Source organism: Tenrec ecaudatus, chromosome 17, assembly GCF_050624435.1.
Source record: "Tenrec ecaudatus isolate mTenEca1 chromosome 17, mTenEca1.hap1, whole genome shotgun sequence".
NCBI lineage: Eukaryota > Metazoa > Chordata > Mammalia > Afrosoricida > Tenrecidae > Tenrec > Tenrec ecaudatus.
The window spans coordinates 49637497-49663406 of NC_134546.1; the positions used below are offsets into that span (position 1 = coordinate 49637497).

The following is a 25910-nucleotide window of genomic DNA, read 5'->3' on the forward strand; positions in this document are numbered from 1 at the left end:
GGGGCCAGTTAGTTCACTGTCCCTCAGACCCGTTGGAGGGCCGGACTATAGTTTAAAAAAAAAAAAACTATGAACAACTTCCTATGCACACTGCACATATCTTATTTTGAAGTGAAAAACAAAATAGGGCAAAAACACCCGGTGGGCCGCATGTGGCCCGGGGCCGTAGTTTGAGGACACCTAGCTTATATAAAGCCAGAGAAAGGAAATACACAGTAATAATTTTTAAAAAAATTTTAACTCTATTTAATGCCACGCCATCCCTGGTAATATACTCCACTAACAAATGAGAATCCCTGTTACACGGGGCACTGCTACTAACACGAATACAAAGTATAACTCAGGAACATGGGGACAAAAAAGAAACAACACTTATGACTTTGCCACTGCTGGTGAACCTGTAGGTATGTACAGCCACTATGGAAATCGATTTGGCAATATCTAAAACAGATGGAAATTGAACTACCATATGATCCAGGAAACCCCATCAACTGACGACTGGATTAAAAAACTAGTCATACATACAATGGAGTACTACACATCCCTAAAAAGCAGTGATGAACACATGAAACACACTGCTGCATGAAAAGAACTGGAAGAAATAATGCTAAACAAAGTAAGCCAAGCACAAAAGGGCAAGTACAGCACGAGGTAAGCAAAACAAAACAAAATATGCAAAAAGGGACATATGGGCAGAAGCTACTAAATACATACATGGCCAGGGTGAGGTCCAGGTACTAATACAGGTGTCAAATCCAACCCAGGAATATATGAGGAGGGAGAAAAAGAGAAAAAATAACAGAGACAGAGGTGACAGGGGAACAGGGTACTAACCCATCCAAGGGGAGGATGCTGTCTGTATCTCCTCAGGAGGGAGAGAGGGACCAGACGTCAACCTGGCTCACCAAGAGGTGAATGCAACATACAGGCATGAACCGGGGAACAAAGGTCAGCGGGGCCAGCCCCCAATTCCATTCACGTGAGCACACCCCACCCCCCACACCAGAGGAATGCACTTCAGAGAACAACACTGAAACTTCAGCTCAGGAATTGGGGTGTGTCTGAAGAGGGAAGGAGAGAGTGGAACACACCCCGGCCCACCAGTCCCTGAGGGCAATATTCTGGCTCAGAGCAGCCAGTGCACACAGAGGATCAAGGGCCGACACCATCACTAGGCAGGTTGACATGTCCCTCACTGACACATAGCACTGAGGGGGGAAAAGCACTGGGGACTGTGGGAGATGTTCCTGATCTGACCCCACCGCACCGAGGTGAACACTAAGGCTGTACAGCGGACCAGCAAGGGGAGCAAAGCAACCATGTCCCCAAGGAATGCCAGAGGTGGACTTGGGGGCCAGGGTGTGGCAGCCCAGCAGACTCGACTGGAAAACACTCATAAAGGTCAATGGACAGACCTGGAACTGTGTGAGGGCTTTTCAGTTTGTACTGTTGGGCTTTCTTTTTCTCTTGATTTATTTATTTGTTTTGTTGTATTAGCTGTTGTTGATTTATTTTTATCTCCTTTTTTGGTTATGTTTTGCTCTGCTTTGTTTTTGCATGTATTATTGTCTATACACGTCTATCTGGACAGGATAGGAGGATGAACAATTCAGAGGAGAGAACAGTGGGCCTGTCGGAGAGGGAGGGTAAGGAGGAGGTGCCAACAAACCCAGGGACAAGGGAAGAATAAGTGATCTAAAATTGATGGCAAAGTAGGGCATAAAATACTTGGGGGGGCTTGATCAAGGGCAAGAAGAATTACCAAAACCCAAATGAAGGTCAAGCATGATAGTGGGACAGGAGAAAAGTGAAATAGAGGAAAGAACTGGGATGCAAAGGACATTTATAGAGGTCTAGATACAGGCATGTATATATGCAAATACATTTATATATAATGATAGGGGAATAGATCTGAGTATGTGTATTTATCCATAAAATATTATGGCAGCAGATGGACAATGGGCCTCCACTCAAGTACTCCCTCAACACAAGAACACTTTGTTATACTAACATGGCACTCTGTGATGTTCACCTTCCCTGACACATCGCTGAACACAAAATGGGTACATAAGCAAGCGTGGTGAAGAAAGCTGATGGTGCCAAAGATACAGTGTCTGGGGTCTTAAAGGCTTGAAGATAAACAAACGACCATCTAGCTGAGAAGCAACAAAGTCCACATGAAAGAATCACACCTGCTTGTGTGATCATGAGGTATAGACGGGATCAGGTATAAGGCATCAAAGACCCAAAACAAAACATATCAGTGGGAATGAGGGGGAGAGCAGAGTGCAGACCCAATGCCAATCAGTAGTTAATTGGACACCTACATGTCAGAAGAGCCACAAGGAAGAAAAGAACCAGTCAGGGTGCAGTATAGCAACAAGGAAACACTCAACCAACCTTCTAGTTCAAGCAGTAATCAACCTGTAGGTTGGGACCCGTGTGGGTCAAATGACCATTTCACAGGGGTCGCTCAATTCATAACAGTAGCAAAGTTAAAGCTATGCAATAGCAACGAAAATCATTTTATGGTTGGGTCACCACAACATGAGGAACTGTATGAAAGGGCCACAGCACTAGGAAGGCTGAGAACCAGGGCTCTAGTTCTTTAATGCTTTAATGCTTCACCCCCCACCCAACTACCATGACCCCAATTCTATCTTACCAATCTGGCAAACCAGAACATGTATTCTGGTACAGATAAGAGCTCGAAATATAGGGAATCCAGAACAGATAAACCCTCAGAACCAATAAGGGGAGCAGTGATGCCAGGAGGGTAAGGGGGGTGAGAGGGAGTAAGAAGGAACCAATCACAATGATCGACATATGGCCTCCATCCCAGGAGGACAGACAGCAGAAAAGTGGGTGAAATGAGACAGCAGTCAGTGTAAGACATGTAAAACAAAAAAAGAGTAATTTATAAATTATCAAGGGGGCATGAGGGAGGGAGGCAGGTTGGGGGAGGGAGAAAAATGAGGAGCTAATGCCAGGGGCTCAAGTAGAAGGAAAATGTTTTGAAAAAGATGATGACAACATATGTAAAGATGTGTTTGACATAATGGATATACATATGGATTATGATAAGAGCTGTAAGAGCCCTCAATAAAATAAAATTTAAATTAAAAAAATTATACACCTAAAAAGAAAAATTGTGACTTTTAGTCACTGACAATTTTAAATTTCCTATGAACAAATGTAATGAAACTCCTTACACAGTTAAGAGAAAGAGCTAAGAACCTTAACCTTAAATTTGAAGCATATCCATCATAGCAAGATCTCAGGAAATTGTTTTCCGGCCTAATTAGAAAGATAAACCTAATCTGAGGCAGGATTTCTTTTCTTTACTTTGGGTTTGTTCACTGAGATATCCTGTCTATAACAATGTCTGCCATGTAGCGTAGTGCTCAATGAATAATGCCAGATGTAGGTATAAATGTACAGTCAACGTTTTGTTGGAGGATACAATAATTAGATCAATGAAAGGATTAGAAGACTTACACAAAACTACTAAATTACTACAACTATCAGAAAGCTAGAGAACACTCTATCCAACAATAGCACAACTTATATTCTTATGCAGTTGTACACATGCAAACATTTTCCAGAATAAACCAATCTAAGGACGCAAGGCAAATCCCAGTAAGTTTTTCAAAAAACTAAAATTATACAAAATATCTTTCCCAATCAAATTGGAATAAAGCTAGAAATAACATTTTAAAACTGAAAAAAATACAAATATGTTAACACTACAATAAAAAAATCAAAAAGTGAAAGAATTTTGGGGATGCAGTGATGGCAATATTTAGAAAGAAATTAATAATACTAAACCCAACCCATAGTCTTAAAAACTGTATACATTAAAATGTATCTGTAAATAATTTATTTTTAACAATAAAATGCAGACATATCATATAAAATTAGCTATAATAAAAATATCAGAGGATTTCACTGAATTTTCATAATTACACACCTAAATAACATGCTGTGGTAAAATGATTCCCTGTAAGCAGCTTTTTGGATTCTTTTGAATAGCTGCTTAACAAAATTTTTTCCCTAAACTCTGAGGAGTTACATTTGCTGGATAAACTGTAAGCAACTTGATTTGATGGTTTTTCTGTCTACCTTTGGATTACATTGTGCTCTGTGATTGATCTATTGTATGCACTTCAATGAGGGATTTTGGCTTTTTACTGTGCAAATTGAGATATTTATAGTCCACCTAGGTAGGACCTACTCAGAGGTCCAGGTCTTGAAAATGACAAATCCACCTATTTAAGAGGGCTTTCCAAAATTTCGTGGAAATGGAATTTTTCCACAAAGCAGAGAGGGATGAGGTCGGGAGCTTCCTAAGACGGCTGACACACTTGCAAAGGGCTGTAACACTGAAGAAAGACGCCCCTTCAAACCTTGTTGCACAGCTGGCGAGGACAGCTCAGAAGGGGCCCGTTTCACAGAGCTGCCAAAAAGAACGCAGCCAAGGGAGGTGAGCAGTTGCCACAGCCTCCATGACCTGGGCTGGCCAGCAACAGCACACGGCCAAAGGCAATGCGAGCAGTCCTCAGGGCGACTTCCCACAGCTCTGACAGTGCGGAAAGCTAAAAACCCGAAAATGGAGGGAAAGGAGGCCTGTCTATCCTAAAGGGCCCCAGAAGAGTCCAGACAGCAGGACTCCCCCTTTTCAAGGCGACAGGCAGCTAAGAGAGCTGTCTGGCACTGGATGAGAGGGGTATGTGCTCTACTTCAGGAGAGCCACCCAGACCTCCCATATGTGCTTCCAGATTCTAAGTTGTTCCTGTCATCTCCAAGTTGATTGTGATTCAAAACTGTGGGCCTTTACTTGCCTGAATCAAGGTAACAGTGAGTATGGTGTTGCTCTGTGCAGCCACGGCAATGAATTCTCACACCCCACAGAGCAGGGCACTACAAGGAAAAGGCTATCAGATAGGATGAAAAGATCCAATATGCCTGACCTTCACCTCACAGGAAGTATCTATCTTCTTGCTGATCCTGGTTCTTATCCTTAGGGAAGTCAGAGAATTGATAACACAGTGCCACACATACTCACTGATACTTAAGAGGATAAGAAACAACAAAACAAAAACCAGTTCAGTACATAAGACAAAGGCTTTCAAAAGTGTTTTATACGCTCAAAGAAAGAGAAACCTCAGAAATGATTGTCCACCGAGTTTTACTATATAATAACAAATATTTATATTTAGTCAAGGTAGGACATATTTCAAAACTTAAAAAAAACATTAAATAGAGGTCCTAGAAGCTTCAAATAAGATTTTAAAAGGACATTACAATTACAGAGAAATGGTTTTGCAATCAAAAGGGTTTCAAGTCACAAAGAACAAATCTAGTGTATAATATTACCTAGAATTTTAGTTAATAATTACGATCAAGCATTCCTGTTTCAATAAAACACTCCAATTGTTTGTTTGTTCTTTAATGAAACTTTTGCAAGTTGAAAACCACTAACTGAAGGCCCTTACCTTTTCTGGGAGTGAGCTCTCCATTCAGTGTCACCTCAGTTCCATTATATACAATTTCTCCATCTTTAACCATCTCGTTCCATAGACCACAGAGCCCATCTCTTGTGAATGCAAGCTAGCAATAAGAAATTGCAAAATAATCACACACATTGACTTTTTTAAAGAATACACATTTTTTAAATAAATCATTTTACTGGGGGCTATTGCAGCTTTTATAACAATCCATACATCAATTGTATCAAGCACATTTATACATATGTTGCCATCATCATTTTCAAAACATTTTCTTTCTACTTGAGCCCTTAGAATCAGCTCTTTTTCCTCCCTCCCCCATCCTCACCCTCATGAAGCCTTGATAAATTATAAATTATTATTATTTTCATATCTTATACCATTCACTGTTTCCCTGTATCCACTTTTCTGCTGTTTGGCCCCCTGGAAGCGGGGTGGTTATACATCAATCATTGCAATTGGGTTCCCCTTTTTCTCCCCCTTCGTCACCCCTTCTCCCCCTACCCTCATGATACTTCCATTTCTGTTCCCAAGGGGTTTATCAGGCCTGGATTCTGTGTGTCGAGAGCTCTTATCTGTACCAGTGTACATGCTCTGGTCTAAGAGGGTTTGCAAGGTAGGACTGGAGTCTTGATAGTGAGGAAGAGAAACCATTGAAGAACCAGAGGAATGTTGTGGTTTTTGCACCCTTCCTGACTTATCCCTTCTTTATGAAGAATGATCTATTTTTGAAACTCACATCTCCTCTTATTCAATCATTCATCATTTAATAGAAAAAACACCCAGAAATACATGTAAGTGAATAAAGTATAGTAAGGAATAGTGCATATATTATACCAAATTTTGTGTAAGATGTAAAAAAAAAGAAGATATCGTATAAACTCGAGTATAAGCTGAGTTTTTCAGCACATTTTTAATGTAGTTTTTGTGGTAAAATTAGGTGCCTCAGCAGATATTCGGTTCGGGTTATACTGGAGTATATAGGGTACACACAAAAAAATAAACCAAAATGAATAGAAATGCCAATATAACAGATACAAGAGGGGAAACAAATGAAAGATACTAGAGAAGAATGAAGGTAAGTCTCTGTACAGAATTTCAATTTTTACTTCTAAGCACATAAATGGCCTTCATTTTCAAAAACTTAAACCTTTTATCTAAATCTATTAGAAACAAGAAATTATCCTAAAGACATATCAAAGAGAAAAATATTTCAAGGAATTATTTCATGGGAAATGCCCTAAGGAAGTAAAAATAATCATCTTTATTCATTGGTCTTAATAATTACAGTATTAATATAATTACTTAATATACTTTGCATGCGAAAGCCAAAAATTACTAGATACAAAGATTTTAAGTACAAAGTGATAAAGATATTTAAGACACTTTTAAATTTTTTTAAATTTGAAATGTACATATGCGGAGGTACACCCCCAAAACCCTGGAATTTTTTCCTCAAAGCTATGTATTTAATTTATTTTACAAAACAACCTTATCACCTTTCAAAGTATTCTCCATTACAATTAAACATTTTGTTAAATCTGTGATTCCATTCTTGGAAACATTTTTAAACACATCTGCTTGGATGGGGCTGATAGCACCTCCCTCATTTTTTTCTTCACCTCTTCTACATCAAATCGCTGTCCTTTCAGGTTCCTCTTCATTTGTGGAAACAAAAAGAAGTCACACAGAGGGAGGTCAGGTGAGTCAGGTGCATGGGGCAAGGGAAGCATGCTGTTTTTTGCCCAAAACTGGCACGCTGAGATGCCTGCAGGGAGAGGGCGTTCATTTGTCCTTGTGAATTGGGAGGTCATGTTTTACTATGATAGGAATGACAGACTCAGGAGAAATGGTGTTGCATTCATTGTCAAAAAGGGCATTTCAGGATCTATCTTGAAATTCCATGCTGTCTGTGATAGGATAATATCTATCGGCATACAAAGAAACTGAGTGAAAACAATTTTTCCAATTTATGCACCAACCACTAAAGTAGTGATGAAGAGATTGAAGAACTCTAGCAATGTTTTCAGTATGAAATTGATCAAATAGGCAATCAAGATGTATTAATAACTATTGACAATTGGAATGCAAAAGTTGGAAACAAAGAGGAATGACTTCATTAGAAATACGTTTTCCTAATAACACAAAAGATGCAAAGGTTTCTCCAGATAGAACAGACAGAAATTGAACTGACTCCATCTGTGGGAAGATAGGAGCAAGAAAGAAGCTCAATATCAGCAGCTGAAACCAGGCCAGGGGCCAACTGTGGGACAGACCATCAAGCTCTGTATGTAAGCTGGGGTTGAATCGATCCCTGAAGAAAATGTACAGTCCACAGGAGTCAAAACACAACCTTGAGGATATTCCACCTGAATTTCAAAAACATCTCAAGAGCAGAGTTGATGCAATGAACACCAATCCAATAACTGAAGGCCTGAAGAGCTGTGAGATAGTCCCACCTAGAGAACATCGCACATAAAGACAGCAAGAGGTCTCTAAAGAGCCAGAAAAGAAAGATCAATGTGGAAGTGAGAGGAAACTCTGAAACTCGCTTTAATGGAAGGGGAAGTCTTGCAAACGGAATAAATGGTGAAGTCAAAGAAGTCAAAGTAAAATGTGCAAAGGCCTACCGTGAGAAAACCAAGAAGCAGGAATATACTAAGTAGATACTAAATTCCAAGAACTCAAGAAAAAAAACTGAAACTACAGTTAAAATACTGAAAATCTCCATGGGCAAAATACTGAATGATACAGAAAGCATCTAAAGAAGATGGAAAGAAGACTGACGATATATTCCAAAAAGAACTAGTCGACGTCCACGTATTCCAGAGGCAGGATATGATCAAGAGCCCGTGGTAAGGAAGGAAGAAGTCCACGGTGCATTGAGAGTATCACCCAACTAAAATGTTTCAAGTCGCACACCTATGCCAGGAAATTTGGAAGACAGCTTCTTGGCTAACTGCCTGGAAGAGATCCATATTTATACCCAAACATGTGTATCAGAGAAAGATGTTCCAAAAGAATTCGCAAATTGTAGAACAATCTTTCAGTATATTCAAAGGGAGCTTCCAGAGGTTCAAGACGGACATAAAGGTCATGGAACAAGGATTATCATTACTGATTATAGATGACTCATGGCTGAAATCAGAGAATATCATAAAGATGTTTACTTGTGTTTTACTGACAATGTCAAGGCATTCAACTGTATGGATCATAATAAACTATGGGTAGCCTTGAGAATACTGAAAATTCCAGAACATTTAATTGTGCTCATGCACAACTTGTATGTGGATCAAGAGGCAGTTGTACAAAATCTCAAAACAAGGGCCTACTGCATAGTTTAACATCAAGAAAGGTGGGCACTAGGGTTGCATGCTCTCACCATAGTGATTCAATCTGTATGCGGCACAAAGGGGACCAGACCTGGATGCCCCTTGGACTCACAATTAATATTGTACTGGAGGTTTTAGCTAACAGCATAATGCAAATAAAAGACATCAAAGGTATTTGGGGAAGGAAGAGGTGAAACTATCGTTATTCGCAGATGGTATAATTTTATATATGGCAAATCCCAAAAGTTCCACAAAGGGAGTACTGTAAGCAATAGAGGAGTTTGGCAGAGGGGCAGGATACAAGATCAACAAACAGAAGTCCATAGGACTGTTATACACATTGGATAAGATCACAGAAGAGGAGATCAAAAAGGTGGTACCCTTCACAATAGCCTAACACAAATTGAAATATCTAGGGATATACCTGACTGAAAGAACGAAAGATCTCTATGGGGAAAACTACAGACCACTCTTACAAAAACCCAAGAGCAACCTCAACAAATGGAATAGTATCCCATGCTCGAGGATTAGAAGACTCAAAATAGTCAAGATGTCAGGTCTGCCCAAGGCACTATATAAGTTTAATGCAATCCCAATACAATGACCTTCATCTTCTTCAAAGAAATGGAAAAGCTGATTGCCAACTTTACATGGAGAGGGAAGAAGCCCAGAATTAGCAGAGAACTCATCAAGGACACAGTGGAAGGGCTTGCTTTACCTTGCTTTACCTGACTAGCACATATTACACAGTCAGTTGTCAATACTGCATGGTATTGGTATAATGACAGATAATCAGAACAATGGAAAAGAGCTGAAGACCCAGAAATAAAATCAGCCTACAGACAATTGATCTTTGATAAGGGCCTCCAAAATATCCAATGGAAAGCAGATGCCTTCTTCAAGAAGTGGTGGTGGAAAAAATGAACTGGTGGAAATTATGCTAAGCGAAGTAAGCCAAGCACAAAAGGACAAGTACAACATGAGTCCCCTGAGGTAAGCTTAAAAATGCAAACATGGCATAGGGAAAAAGCTCCCGTACACATACATTCCTGGGGTGAGGTCTGGGCAAGGGCCAGACCAAATCCAGGAATAGAAAGGAGGGAAAAAGAAAAAAGACATGGGTAGCAGGGGACAGGGCACTAACCCGCCCAAGGGGAGAGTACTGTTTATATCTCCACAGGGACAAAGGGACCAGATTTCAACCTGATACTACAAGACGTGAATGCAATATACCGGCGTGAAGCAAGGAACCAATAGAGCCGTCTGAGGGGCCAGGCCCAATCCCAACTATGTGAAGACTCCCCCCCACCCCCCAAAGAATTTACTTCAGAGGACATCACTGAAGCTACAGTTCAGGGAGAGGGACATGTCTGACCAGAGCACACAGGAGCAAATAAAGGGAGAAACGAGAGAGTGGAGCACATCCTGGCCCAACAAGCCCCAAGAACAATATTCCTGCTCAGAGCAGCCAATGCACAGAGAGGACCATAGGGTCAGCCCCACCACAAGACACAACGTCCCTCATTGACCCATTGCACTACAGGGGACAACACTGGAGACAGAATGCAGGAATTGTGCCTGATCTGACCCCACCAAACCAAGGCAAAATACTAAGGGCATGCAAAACAATAGCACGGGGAGCAGGGCAACGAAGTCCCCAGGGAATACCAAAAACAGACTTTGTGGCCAGGGCATGGCATCCCATTAAACTCAACTGGAAAAACCCCTAAAGGTCAACAGACCCAGAACTATTTATAGGCTTTTCTTTTTTTGTCCTTGGTTTGTTGTTGTTGTTCGGTTTGTTTCCCCTTGTTGCTTTGTTTTGCTCAGTCCTATTTTTGTGCATATTAACTCTGCATGTCTATCTAGAGAAGATAGGCTGGATAAACAATCTAGAGGAGAAAACAGGAAGTGGGTGTGACCAAACCCAGGGACAAGGGAACAAGAGACCTAAAATTGATGACAAGGAGGGTGTAAGAGGCCTGTTAGGGCTTGATCAAAGGCAATATAACCAAGAAGAATTACTGAAACCCAAATGAATGCTCAACATGATAATGGGACAAGAGGAAAGTAAAAGGAAATAGAGGAAAGAACTAGGAGGCAAAGGGCATTTACAGGTCTAAACAGTCATGTACACATGTAAATATATTTATATATGATGATGGGTAAATAGATTTATGTACATATATTTACAGGGTTAGTATTAAAGTAGATGTCCCTCAACACAAGAACACTTTGTCCTGCTAACCTGGCATTCCATGTTGCTCACCTTCCCAACAAGATCGTTGAAGACAAAGTGGGTACATCCCCTTACGGAAGGGTCGCGGGGAGGAGACGAGCCAATCGGCGCAGTATAACACAGATGATGTACAAGCAGCTCATGGGAATTTTGTCTTAGTTGGGAGGTTTAAAGACCTAGTTTTCTTGTTAGGTTGGTAAGAATCAGTTTTGAAGCACAGTGACCTCAGGGACAACGGAACAAAATGTACCACCCACTCGGGCACCACCCTCACAGTTGCGATGGATGTTACAACCACTGTGTTGTTCCATCTCAGCAACAGCTTTCCTCTTTCCACGGCCCCTCTACTTTGCCAACCACAGTGCCCTTTTCCAGGGACCGGTCTCCCCGCAGAACAGGTCGAAAGTACATGAGATGAAGTCTCACCATGCTCACTTCTAAGCAAAATTCTGGCTGTACTTCTTCCAAATCAGAAATGGTTGTTCTTTTAGCTATCGATGGTACTTTCTGTATTCTTCACCAGCACCATAATTCAAATGTATCAAATCTTCAGGCTTCATTGCTTAAGCAAGCATCTTTTTGGTATTCTCTGCTTTGAGCAAAGATCCATCTGACATCATCAATGCTAAGCCTTCTTCCATGTCCTCTTCTGAATCCATCTGAATCTCTAGCGGTTCTGTCAATGTACTGCTGCAACTGTTGTTGAATGATCTTCAGCAAAATTTTACTTACATATAATATTTATGATATGGTTTAATAATTCCACATTCTGTTGGGTCAGTTTCTTTTGAATGGGTATAAATGTAGATGTTTCAGTCAGTTGACTGAAACACGTGCTTCAAGGTTTTGTTGAAATATTGCTCTTGGTGCTCCATCATATCTTGCAAACTTGTTTTTCACCAATGCCATCAGTGCAGCTTGGATTTCGTTCTTTAGTATTATCAGCTCTTGATCATATGCTATTTCTTGAAATGGTCAAATGCTGATTAACTATTTTTTGGTAAAGTGTCTCTGCGTATTCTTCCCACCTTCTTTTAGCAAGCCAGTCATGTTATTGTTAGGTGCCATGGCTTGATTCCAGCTTACAGCGGCCCACGTAAACAGAAACATGCTTGATCCTATCATTGTAGTCAATGTGTACATCGCACTGAGGAGCTTCCACTTTTCTCTAAGACCCTCCAATTTGACAAACAATATGCCCTTTTCAAGGGAGTGGTCCCTCCTGATAACTTAAGATTTCAGATGAAGTCTCATCATTCTCAGTTTTCCCAAGACAGATTTGTTTGGTCATCTGGCAGTTCATTATATATTCAATGTTCTTTGCAACACTATAATTGAAATGCATCAATTCTTCTTCTGTATTCCTTATTCACTGTCCTGCCTTCACATGCAAATGGGATGATTAAAAATACCATGGTCAGCTCAGAAACAGGAGGAAATGGAGTATGTGGCTAATTGCCCCCTTGGTCATGACTCCAGAAGAATTGAATAGTACTAACCTACCATTACTCTGATCAAAGATTCTATAGAAAAATCCTGATTGAAGATAGAAAGTACAAAACAAAGTTTCAAATTCTCATGGAAGACAGACTTTCTGAAGCCACAGAGGCTGTATAAACTCTCAAGATTATTGCTCTGATATAATCTTTAAACCTTAATACAAAAACATCATCTTAAGTATTCTTAAAATCAAACAATATTATAGCTTCACTAGTAAAATGATGTTTTTCAGAATGGTACTCTCTTAAGATCTATCTATACAAAATCAAACTGACAACAGCAACTTGAATTATTAAACAGAAAAATTATATTTATGTTAAGAAGGGAGGAAAATTTCAACTGAAGAGGTGAGAATGGTTACACAACTTGAATAATGTAATCAATGTCACTGTGCATATATAAACTGTTGAACCGATGTATATTCTATTATGTATATTCCCAACAACCACAACAAAAGTATAGTATATTTAAGATCTCTTCATTTGTTCCTAGGATATTAGAAAGCCCTTTGAAGATTTGAAAGATTAAGGACCAACCTCTGGATTTATCCTGGACAATCAAAAGGGAAATGACCAACTCTCTAAGGTACATATTGTCCTTTTCTTTATATGTAGCTGCCTCATTCCTTGTAGCCACTCAATTCAGCACTGAAATGGTTTTAGATCAAAGTGCTAAAACTCGTGTTTAGAAGTTTATCAATTATGATTGCTGAAAAACCTTCAGTAAGTAGTTATTTACTTTGTTTCTCAAAGCACATAAATATTAATATAAAAAAAATTCTAAAACCAGTTTTCCTGGATTTAAAGTTTAAAGAAATAAGAAATCACTGATCTCTCCTTTGCCAATTTTTTTCCTAAGCATTGTATCTTTATTGAAAAGTCTCACCTGCCAATGTAGCATTTCCCTCCTACCCAAGGAGCAGAAACCGGCATCCCCACCGTTTACTTAGACGCTTCCTTTGGGAGAGCCTTAGTAGCAACAGCAAGCGTTGCTTTCTTTTCAGGTGTCTGCTTCTCTGGGAGCCCCAACAGAGAATTTTCATTGGGTCTTTCTAACTTTTGGCTTCTAACTCCTCTTGGCCATTTTATCAGCAAGAGATGCACCAGTAATGGCCCTCTGGATTTGATGAGCCATCGGCTCTTTTCTTTTGAATTTCTTCTATATTAACCTTTTTTGCTTCCTTCTGTAGAGGATAGTCCATTTTATTTGATGAGGTTTCCCCTTCAAAAGAAATACTGATTCGTATTTTGTATTAAGAAACTGGAAACCTTCCACATCCAGGGTAGATCTTGTACCCAAGGCAATTGCACAGCTTGACTTCCATGACTACTGCTGAGAACTCATTCTGCCAATTCTTAAAGTTCTGGAGCTCTGTCCTATCTAATGTAACATCATTAATAACAACCTCATTCTGCACAACATAGTAAGTTCTAAATAATAGGGTCTCATATCTACAAATACTCAACACTTGTTTAAAAGAAAAGTTTGAGAGGCAATTACACTTCACTACTAGGATTTTTTACAATTTCCTAATAATACTATGTGGCTTTTAATGGACAATCATGAAGAGCATGAAGGGTATTATATAAATGTAGATTACTTTAAAGGGAAGAAATGCAATAAATGAGGAAACAATTTCTCCTTAACAAATGGTGCTGACAAAATTAAATATGCCTTTGCCAAAAAAATTACAAACAAAACCCGAATCCTCACACTAAATTCAAAAACTAACTAAAGATAAAGACCTAAATATAAAATGAATTATATAGTTCATCAACGAAAATACAGGGACAAACTTAGGTACCCTAATATATGACATAAGTATACTATCAAGCATAATAAAAAACATACAAACAGCGCAAGACAAACTACAAGATTGGGACCTCCTTAAAACGAGACATTTTGTGCATCAAAAGATTTCGCAAAGCTCTCTGGGAGATTCTGTTTGTTTGTTTTATGGGGCTGAAATCACGGAGGGTGTCGCAGAGAGAAAAAGAAGGCTCCTGCTGTTCCAGAGACGTGTAAGAAAAAGAAGAATTTCGCAGAACTGAAAATCAAGCACCTAAGAAAGAAGTTTGTCCAAAAGATGTTTCAAACGGCACAAAGGAAACTTACTATGAAAAGCACAGCACTGCCACAAGGAATACAGGCAGGTATCCAGAACTGGAATTCGAATGGCTGGGATGACAAGAAAGGCCGGTAACTTCCACATACATAGAGAACTCACGCTGGCATATATGCTCAAGATCACAGGTGTCAATTGGTGTAAGCCCATGGTTCAAAAAATGTTGCAGCTTCTTTGCCTTCAACAGATCTTCCTTCAATGGCATCATTGTTAGGCTTAACAAGGCTTGGATTAACATGACGAGAACTATGGAACCATACACTGCATGGGGGTCCCCAATCCTGACATCAGTAAAAGAACTGATCTACAAGCCTGGTTATAGCAAAATCATTAAGAAGCAAATTGTCCTGACACATAACACTTTGCACAATCTCCTGAGAAATATGGCATCAGCTCCATGGAGGATCTGATTCATGAAATCTATACTGTTGGAAAACACTTCAAAGAAGCAAGTAACTTCTTGTGGCCTTCAAATTATCTTCTGCATGAGGTGAAATGAAGAAAAAGACTACCCGTTTCATAGAAGGTGGACATGCGGACAACAAGCTTATTAGAAGGATGAACTAAGGTGTCTACCTTGATTACTTCTGTAATCTGGTCAGGTAATAAAACAGTAACTGCTTTCACGCTGGGGGGGAGGGGGACATTTCACCAAGAGTAAAAAGATAACTCGCAGCCTGGGGGGAAATACTTGGGTAATGACATAGAGAGAAGAAGAATCTCTAAAAGTTATTGAAAACGTTAGTATCTCAACAAGAAAAATTCAAATAACCAAAAATGAAAAACAAGCAAAGGACATAAAAACAAATAATTCACAAAGAAGACATTGTGGCACCCAACAAATACATGAAATGTTTGTGATAATTAGCCACTAGGGAGATGCAAATCAACAAGATATCACCTCATCACAGTTTAATAACAAAGTTGAAATTTAAAAAGTGCTGGTGAGGGTGTAGAAAGACGGCACTCACACTGCTGGTGGAGTGTAAATGGCACAACTACTATGGGAAACAGGGGCAGAGCCTTAAAAGCTGGGAACGGAAATACCCTATGGCTTAGCAACCCTTCAATCTGGCAGATCCTAAAGAATTAAGAGCTGCGCTACAAAAATGCACACACACACACAGGTTCATCATAGCACTGTGCACAACAAACTGATGAGAACCTAAATGTCCACCAGTGGAAGAACGGGTGAATTGTGATACGTACACACATGGAATACTACGCAACATTAAATAATAATGAATATGAGGAAAAATCTCGTAACATGGCTGAACCTAGAGGACATTAAGCTGACTGAAACTAGTCAATTACAAAAAGACAGTGTATGAGTATTATAAAAAGACATAAAGAATCATTCTTTAAAAGGAAAAAAAAAAAGAATCATTCTTGGATGGCTGCCAAGAGTTGGGAGCCCTCCAGGAAGGAAAACTGCTGGTTAGAGAGTAGGCGTGTAATAGCATGGGTGAAGGGAGTCAGTATACAGTAAGAGGAGGTCAGCAAAAAATGAAGGAGACAGAGGAAGAAACTGGGAAGGAGTGCAAGAGTTTAAGGCAACAGAGGTAAATACTGTCGTATACCCCCCAGAATCCCCCAATAACAATAATTTATGGGATGTGTATTGGGAGAAAGACGAGCCTGTCTACTCCCGTAAAGATTTACAATCTCGGAAACTCACAGGCATCGACTATAAGCAGTGAGTTTTTTATGGGATGTCCATGGGCACACACACCTGCTGAATGAGTGTAAGACGGAATCAGAACATACTCATGAAAATGTTAGACAGAGGACAGAAGTACAAATATGTCTATAAATGCTATAAAGAGCATAGAGATGAAGCTATGAAAACTTCTAGACACTTTAGGGTAAAGAGCTGCTAGGCCTGGGAACTCAGGTCTCAGGGGACACCAAGGCCTAACAGGGTCTACAAAAGCAATGCTCTACATCAGTGTTTCTCTGGGGAACTACCACCGCCTGCGAGGTGCTGGAACAAACCAGAGGGCACTGCAAAAGCGACAACTGCATTTTATCCTAGAATATGGTGACAACACAAAAATTCTTGATTGCCAGGGGTAAATAAGTCAAAGATTTTTTTTTTTTTCTAAAAAGAGGGCAGTAGGGCAAAATAAAGTTTGGGAACCTATGCTCTATATCCTATTTCCATGACTACTAACTGGGGACTTAATAGCTCATAAGCAGCCATGAAAGGTGCAACTGTTGATCCCTCCCACTTGGAAAGACTGATGAAAATAGCAGACCTATAGAAACAACTGGACCAATGGACGCCACAGCCATAATCTCCATGGCCCAGAAGAACTAAATGTTGCCAATGATCACCACCAATGGCTCTGAAATAAATAACCTTAAGAGATCCTAAACAGAATGGGAGGAAAACGTTGAACAACACTCAAAAAGACCAGGCTTACTGTTCAACAGATTGGTGGAGCCCTCAAGATTACAGCCCTTAGTCACCCACCCTTCAGGCCTGGAAACACAAACACCCTCATGGCTCAGTTTTCAGCCAAACAACAGAGAGGTCTACAAGAGGAAGAGGAGATTAGAGAGACATGTGTACTGTAGATTAATCAACCAATTGAGACCAAGAGACAATATTTACCCAAAGACAAAATTCCAAATGGTTAAATAAGAAAGGAGCAGGAATGTAAACAGAACACAAGGAGAACTCGAGATAAGTGACTACCACTTGGTTAGGCTTGCACTCAATGACATGAAACAGGATGTATATGGATTATATGGAAAACTGATCAGTTTTGTAGCCTTCACCCAATTAACAAAAAAAAAATTTAAGGTAAAAATACTTAAAATGATTAACTTCAAGACTTAGAAAATAACACCAAAAAATATTTCAGATATCTCTTTCTTCTAATGATAGAGTTCTAAAAAGTTTTTCCAAACCTTTTCCAGGCAAAATTCGGGCTAAATTTATAGACATATTACTGATATTGTTTTTAATTATTTACACAGGGTTACAATTACTTTATTCATCAGAACAGTAGTTTCTAAAGCTAACATTCTGTTCCCTTGTGTTACTGATGTGAAACGCTGAGCACTCTTTATTACTGAGGCTAGTCACATATCCAAAACTAAGAGTTCAACGGAAAGAACCCTTCCATCTCCAGAAGCAAAGAAAAACAAAAGGTCTCATAAAATGAGTCAGTGCCTGAGGGCATAATAAATTACTGAGTATCGTTTTTTCAATTTTTTTTCCTCCTAGTTTTTTTTAACATCTCAAAAACAATTACTAAACAATCACTAGAAATGCTTAAGAATAATGCAGACATCTTTTAGAACAATACTATGCTATATGGAAATTTTTTTTTGCAAAACTACAGTTGAAGTTACTGGCATGTATAAATAACTGTCATTAAAATAGAGCCATAATCACTCTACAAAATTAGCCGTGAAAAAGCATTTAATTGGAGAGCAAATGCTTTGAAAATGATGAGGGCAATAAATGTACAGATGTGCTTTACACAATTGATGTATGTATGGATTGTGATTAAGAGTTGTATGTGCCCCTAATAAAACGTTTAAAACAAAGAAAATGGATATAATAAAAGATTTCCTGTTTTAAGAAATAAGTCTGCTTCTCTAACATAAGATCCCATTTACATTCCATTACGTGTATCCTTAAGAAAGCCTTAACCAGAACTTTAAAGATGGAAGCAGGAACACACCAAGAAACATGCAAGTCAAAAGCGCACCTGTATGTCTGTTTTCAACCATTTGGAGTCGAGTCTTGCCTGGGCAACCAAGCAGAAAGAATCAGAGGGCATCTTCCCTCCAGTATCTTCCCAACTGTCAGACCTGCAAGTAAAACAGAAGGGCTGAAAACAGTTTTTCTTCATTTCAAGAGGCCCTCCCGCGAGGTTTCCTGTAGTAAAACGGAGACAAAAACAGGTGACGATGGGGAAGAAGTGAGGGTGGGGGAGTGAAAGAGGAAGGAAATAAAAAGAATGGAAAGGGAGGAAGACAGAAAAACTACCTAATTCCAGGATAGGTAAGAGTTACACACTGAATTCTCCGGACTTCTTCAGTACAACGCGGAGTCTTTCAGGGCCGATGGTCACAGGAGAGCAAATGACAATGTCATTCCCCTTCCCTTAATCCAAAAGTATCCATAGGCGACGGGGAACACCTCATCTCAATGACCATTTACACCTTCGAGTATCGGCTGCTTTAAGCCAGGATCGGCAAATACGTGAAATAAAATAACCAAGATTCACGTCTGGAAAGAAAATTATTTATTAGAAATGGACAAACAGGAGAAGACGCGCGAGAACGGTCTGCGCAGGACCGAGTCCTGCAGCCAAGCTAACGCCCATCGACCGCCAGCCGCCCTCCACCCCTGCCCGCCGCCGCCGCCGCCGCGGCCACCCGGGGCCTGGAGACCTGGCGCGCCGCGGCCTCCCGCCTGCCGACCGCGGGCTGCGAGCGCGGCCTCCGAGCTGCCGGGCTGCTGGCCGGCGTCCGCGATCCCGGCGCCGCTCGAGGCGCGGTGCGACCCACGACGCGACGCCCCGCCCCAGTCACCCAGCCAATCGCAGCGAGGCAGTTCCGGTTCCCCTCTTCCGGCTCTCCCGACGCTCCTCCGGCTCTCCGGGTCGTTCCACCTCTGCAGCCCAGCCAACTACCGGCGCCAGGAGGCGGGACTTCCGCCGTCACCCAAACGCGCGAACGGAGACTGCGCCCCACTCAGGGACCGGTGTACGCGCGCATGCGCGGATGCCTGGACCTCCGGTCCGCTAGAGCGAGTCAGTCCGTGGGCCGCCGGCCAGGTGTGCGCTGATGCGGAGAGCCAAACCATCGGTCAGTGCTGACTCAGCGAGTCCGGGTGGGTTCGTGGGCCTGGAACTGTTTATGGGAGTAGAAAACCCAGTCTTTCTCCCGAGGAGAAATGAATTACATTGTCACTTGAATTACCTCATGCCCTAGGAGTATGATTTTTTGTTAATTTTTCTTCTTTTTTTTAAATCATTTTATTAGGGGCTCATACAACTCTTCTCACAATCCATACTTCAATTGTGTAAAGCACATTAGTACATTGATGGCCCTCATCATTCTCAAAACATTTGCTCTCCACCTAAGCACCTGGCATCAGCTCATTTTCCCGCTCTCCCTCCCTCATTTTTAACGATTTTTAATGTTATCCAATAAAATGATGATGTCTCTGAAATGATCAGAGACATCTATAAATCCTAGATATCTAAATCGGTCTTGGGTTCGTACTTCTTTCTAGCCCCAATCTAAGAGCAATTAGTTCTTAAGACATGGCCCTACTCGCCCTCATAATAGATCCCTGAGGATATAAGTGCTGTAACAAAGGGGGAAGAAATCAGATGGTGCCCAGCTATCAGAAAGAACGGCATCTGGAATCCCAAAGACTTGTCTTACAACAAACAACCATTTAAGTATGTCAACTGAGTCCCATGGAAAAGCACACAAGCCTGTGTGATCCAAGGATTGTAAATAATAAAATCCAAGCACGTGAGTGATCTCAGAGCTTAAATTGTGAACACCTAGTTTACAGAAGGCTATGGATGACAGTGGACACCCAAAATTCATTTGCAGAATCCCCCACGTGGATTAAGCCTCCAGAGAATCCCTTCATCTCCTCAGACCACAGTGCAAAGTTGATGATAGCAGATGTAGTTAGGTTAAAATGTAACTGTTTTTATCATTTGATCTCAGTTTTGACATTTTAAAGTTGTTTTAGTTTTTCATATTTTCTGTTTTCTTTTAAGATTTTCCTGGTTTGTTGTTGTTTTTGTCATTGTTGGTTTTCTGTTATTTCTTGTTTTTGTTTTGTATGATTTTCTATATATGAAGTCCACGATACTAGGGGCAGGGCAGGGAAGTTGGAGGGGGGAACTATTAAATATATAAGCATATATATGTCTGCCCATATATTTTCACATATAATCATTTGGGAAATATCAAGAGATTTTAAAATTTTTGTAACAGTTTTATCGACATACTGTAACATACAACATATATAAACATACAACATATACATAACATGCAACTCAGTAGTTTAAGCATATTAAAAAGAGTTGTGCAATCATCACAGCACTCAATTTCAGAACATTTCTGTCTTCTATACTCTAACTACCGGTTTCTCCCCAAACTTCTCTGCCATTACCCCTAAGAAACTATTAATCCGGTTACTATCTCTGTAGTTTGTCTCTATAGATTTACCTGTCCTGGATTTCATATCAAGAAAAACAAACCAAGAAATCCAGCAAAATAAAACAAAAATCTCAATTGAAAAGACAGCACAAATTGTTAAGCTAGAGCAAATTTAAAATGGGTCAAAAGGGATAACAAATGATAAAATGTTCAACTTAACTCCATTTCCATTAGTTGGGGTTGAATTTTTAATGGTAATAATAATTACTTGGAATTGATGGAATTAGGGGTGATATTTTTTATGTTTGGCCTTTTATTAATTTATTGAGTTGTTTAACTAATGAACATCTATCATTTGACAAAAATACTGATGTTATTCATTACTCATGTACTTCAAGTATGTTGCTTCCAGTTTTCATCTTAGTTTGTCCTAATGAGGTAGTTTGCATGTCCTGTGATGCTGGAAGCTATATAAACAGTATTTCATAAGTGGGTCATCTATAATGGACAGATTGAGACACCCAGGAAGGGCCTGAAGACCTATTGCTGGAGAAAAATGTTTAGCCATCGTATAGCAGTGAACACAGTGATGGAAAATTAGCTCCTCATTTTGAAGTCACACAAAATTAGACTAGGGAAAAGTTGATAACTCAAAGTATAGTCAACGTAATTAATGTAAAGTTTTGGGGGTCTTCTTTTCCTGATATAGCATGGCTCAAAATGAGAGAAAGAACTACAAACATCCCTTCATAACTTGGAATATATGAATCAAGAAAAATTGGGAGTTGTCAAAAATGAAATAAGACACTTAAAGATTTATATCCTAGGCATTAATGAGTTGTACGAGCCCCCAATATAATGATTTTTTTTAAAAAAAGAAAGAAGTAGTGAAGCAGGTGTCAGATGGTTCCCTAAAGGGCATCCTGGGCTACACTGAGGACCAGGTTGTCTCCTGTGACTTCAACAGTGACACCCACTCGTCCACCTTTGATACTAGAGCTGGCATGGCCCTCAACGACCACTTTGTCAAGCTCATTTTCTGGTATAACAATGAGTAGGGCTACAGAGACGAAATGGTGGACTTCAGGGTCCACATTGCTTCCAAGGAATACGTGCCCCATGGACAGACAGCACCAGCACTAGAGGAAGAGCGAGTCCCTCAGCTGCTGGGAGTCTTTGCCCCAATTTGATTCCCCAACACACAGAATATCCCATCATTTTAAGTTTCCATCCAGACCCCCTGAAAAAGGTGATCAATAAAGTATACTGTACTCAGCCCCCCCCCCCCAAAAAAAGAATTACAACCTTGAAAACACTATGTAAGGTTGCTATAAAGTTGGAATCAACTCAATGGTAGTTGACTTTTTATAGACATATCATTTCACTAACGATTATGTGTTGAGCTGCTAACCATAGGTCAATTATTTGAAACCACCAGTCATTTTGCAGGAGAAAGACAGGGCTTTCTGCTCCCCTAGAGAGAGGTCACTCTCAGAAACTCCCAGAAGTAGTTTGGCCCTGTCTTACATGGTTATAAGTCAGCTTCAACTCAGTGGCAGTGAGTTTTTCATTATATACTCTTCACTAGCTTTGTTTCTCCAGAGAACCCAGCCTTGGACAGTTTTCCCATATATGATGCTCTTGAAGTCACCCGACAAATTGTCTCGTTTTCAGCCCTTAGTGATTGTGTCAAATCTGTTCTTCAAATGGTCTGTAATTCAGGTGGAATATACTCAAGGTTGTATTGTGACTCTCAAAATCTAGATTTAATCCAACTACAATGACCTTTCCATCCTCTCACCAATTTCCTGTGACCCCATGAACTCCTGGGCTGGTGCTAATCCATAACTGGTGCTAATCCATAGTACACCAGCCATCCAGAGTTTTCTTCTCTCAGGGCCTTGACCTGTAAATAAGAACCAGTCAAGGATGTCCTTTATTATCACTGTTAATATAATCCAGAAAGTATTAGCCAGAGCTATTAGACATCAAAAAGAAACCAAAGGTGTATGAGCCCCTAATAAAATGCAAAAAAAGAAAAGGGGAAAAAAATAAAATGATTATGGCAAAGAATGTACAGATGTGCTTTATACAATTGATGTATGTATATGTATGGATTGTGATAAGAGTTGTATGAGCCCCTAATAAAATGTTTTTAAAAAAACGTTTAAAAAAAAAGAAAGAAACCAAAGGTATCCAGGTTGGAAAAGAAGAACTGGTTTGCAGATGATAGGATACTATGTCTAGAAACCTTCAAATTATTTATAAGAAAGTTGCTGTAACTGATTAAATAATTTGACCACGTGGCAGGATACAGGATAAACATTGAAAAATCAATTAGATTCCTGAATACTAAGGAAAAAACTCTTAAAAGGAAATTCAGAAAACAATGTAATTTGTGATCACTACCCAAAAGATTCACAATTTAGGAATAAACTTAACCAGAAAAACAAAATATGTGTACAAATGAAACTGCAAAATATTTAAGAAACTAAAATATATCTGCATAAGTGTAAAAATGTTCCATCTTTGTGGAAAAGAAGATTCATACTGCTACAACGTCAACATTACCTGGAGCAATCTATGAATATAATGGAATTCCCGTCCAGATCCCAGAATCACTCTTCAAAGAAATGGAAAAACTAATCACCGACTTTGTAGGACAAGAAAAGACAATCCTCATAAAGCAAAGCACAAGTAAAAAGGACATGTCAATTAAGTCAACCCGGAAGATGCACACCAGCCAGTGTGATCCAAGAATTGTAAATAATAAAAGCCAAATCCAAAGGAAGGGATGTTATGAGAGCTTGTGAACACCTGGTTTGCAGAAGGCTCTGGATGAAAGGGGAAGCCCAAAATCCATTTGCAGTGTTCACACATGGAATAAGCTTCTGGTGAATCCCCTCTGATCATGGTGGATAGATGTGAATTCACCTGTTATCAGACAGAGAGCATTGTAAAGCTGATTATGGTAGGTGTGCTTAGGTTAAAATGTATATCATTTATCTCCCTTTTGACTCATTTTAAACCTATTTCAGTTTTTTGAAAAAGTGAAGGGTAAATACACATGGATTAAGCCCCTGAGGCATCCCCTCTGACCATGTATTAGAGAAGTGAACCTTGGTGTCATGCAGAATGCATTGGATTGTTGCAGCTGCAATTAGGTTAAAATTTGGCATCGTTTGATCTCTCTCATGACCCGTTTAACTGTGAGGTTTTTTGTTTTTATTTCCAATGAATTGCTTGAATTCCAGATGGTCCAGAATTCTGGGCACAACAAAGACTGAAGAGCAGCACTGGCAGGTTCGGGACTGGGTTCACTCTGACCTCACAGCTGAGATAGAAATGGCTGAGTGAGAAGAACTAAACATTGTATGGTTTTTCTTCTTTTTTACAAAAGCTTCTTAAATGTACAGCAGTCTCCAAGACAACACTTCGGTCCAACTACAGGTGGCAACAAATGTTCTAGCAGGGACTCCAGATGTTTACACAGGACTTTTGGCCAGATTTCCTCATTCCACCCATGGCCAGGGTGCCCTTCCCCGCGGCCTTCGCCTTGAACTCCTCCGGTTTCTTTCGTTCTTCCTTCTGTTTCTGCTTGAAAGCCTTCTCTTCCTCGTCCACCTCCTTGGTCTGCATCTTGGGTTGTTTCAGGGCCTTCTTGCCACCTTTGCGACCCGACATGGCGCCTGCCGCCCCTTCCCCAGACCTGCCACCCTATCGTTCAGTATTTAATATTTTCTGCTTTCTTTTCACTTGAGGCTTTTATCTGTTTTATTTTGTTGTTGTTAGTTTTGTTTTGTTTTCATGTTTTTCTGCATATGAAATGGAGGGTAGGTGAATCTATAGATACAGTAACTGGATGAATGGTTCCTTGGGGGTACACAAGGGAAAGTTGGGGGAAATGAGCCAATAATGATGAATACAAGAAAAAAAGAAAACATACAGAAGCAGATTGTGGTGATGATTGTACAACTCTTCATGATGTGATTGAACTATTGACTTGTATGCCGATAAAATTATTGAAAATAGAAAGTTATATGAGGAAGTGTTTACACAGAATAAATAAGATCTGATGGAGAGCACTAATTAACAGGTGTATATTTTGTAAACCACAAGTATATGATACATCTCTCCACCAATTTGCCTAAGAGAAACTCCTTTTCTCTTAAACAGGCATTTGATCTGGGGAAGGGGTGACAAAGGGGACATGTTGACCTTGTCTGAGAGAAGGGATGTGGAGTATGAAGGGAGGGAGGGCACATCCTCAGAATCTCAGTGTACCCTTAATTCCAACTGCATGGGTTGAAGAGCCATGCCCAGATTTTGTAGTTTTATTTATTTTTAAGTTATCTTATTTCAAGTTGAAAGACTAATATAAGTTAGATTCCTGAGCTTGTTCTAAGAAGTTAAGTATTACTTATGCTTCTGTCTGTGTGTGTGTGAGTGTGTGTGTTTGAAAGATTATGAGATATATTTTTAAAATCAACTGGTATTTTTTTCCTGAAACACTACTCAATTATCTGCATTTTTTCCTGGAATTACAACAAATAGACAATTTGCTTACAGGGATAATTATTAAATGTTACATTTGTCTGAATGGCTGTACCAAATTATTTAATACTTTGGGGAGGGAGGTGGTCATTGATTTAAATACCATTTCAAAGCCTGGTTATATTTCTGTTCCTCCAAAATGTGAAAATAACACTTTAATCATCATTGTTCAGTTAAATAAAATATTGATTTCTTATTCAAAATAAGAAGAACAAACTAGGAAGATGCTTACTCCCTGATTTCAAATCCTATTACATAATCAAAATAGCCAAAACAGCTTGGCATTGGTACAATCACAGACATGAAGACCAATGGAGCAGTATAGAGAACCCTGAAATATACCCAATTTTTATAAAAAGGCTGAAACATATTAAATGAGGGAAGAGAGAATATCTTCAACAGGTACCGGCAAAATTGAATCTCCATTGGCAGAAAAATAAAGTAGGACCCATACCTCACACCATTTACAAAATTGAAATCAAGATGGATTAAGCACCTGAATA

The 25910-nt window shown here is 39.8% G+C and overlaps 1 protein-coding gene across 4 annotated transcripts in view; it reads right to left on the minus strand.

Moving 5' to 3' along the window:
* Positions 1-19253, minus strand: part of HERC2 (HECT and RLD domain containing E3 ubiquitin protein ligase 2) — a 244592-nt gene extending 225339 nt beyond the window's left edge. For 3 of the 4 annotated variants that reach the window (XM_075535640.1, XM_075535641.1, XM_075535637.1), the window contains exons 1-4: positions 19117-19253; positions 18740-18952; positions 18429-18531; positions 5496-5610 (exon numbers count right to left, since the gene is read on the minus strand). In XM_075535640.1, coding sequence (XP_075391755.1) covers positions 5496-5610; positions 18429-18500 — 187 coding nt within the window. In that variant the 5' untranslated portion in view covers positions 18501-18531; positions 18740-18952; positions 19117-19253. Of the gene's footprint in view, positions 1-5495; positions 5611-18428; positions 18532-18709; positions 18953-19116 lie in introns of all 4 variants that reach the window. The other variant, XM_075535638.1, reaches the window with a different exon arrangement.
* Positions 19254-25910: the final 6657 nt, after the last annotated feature.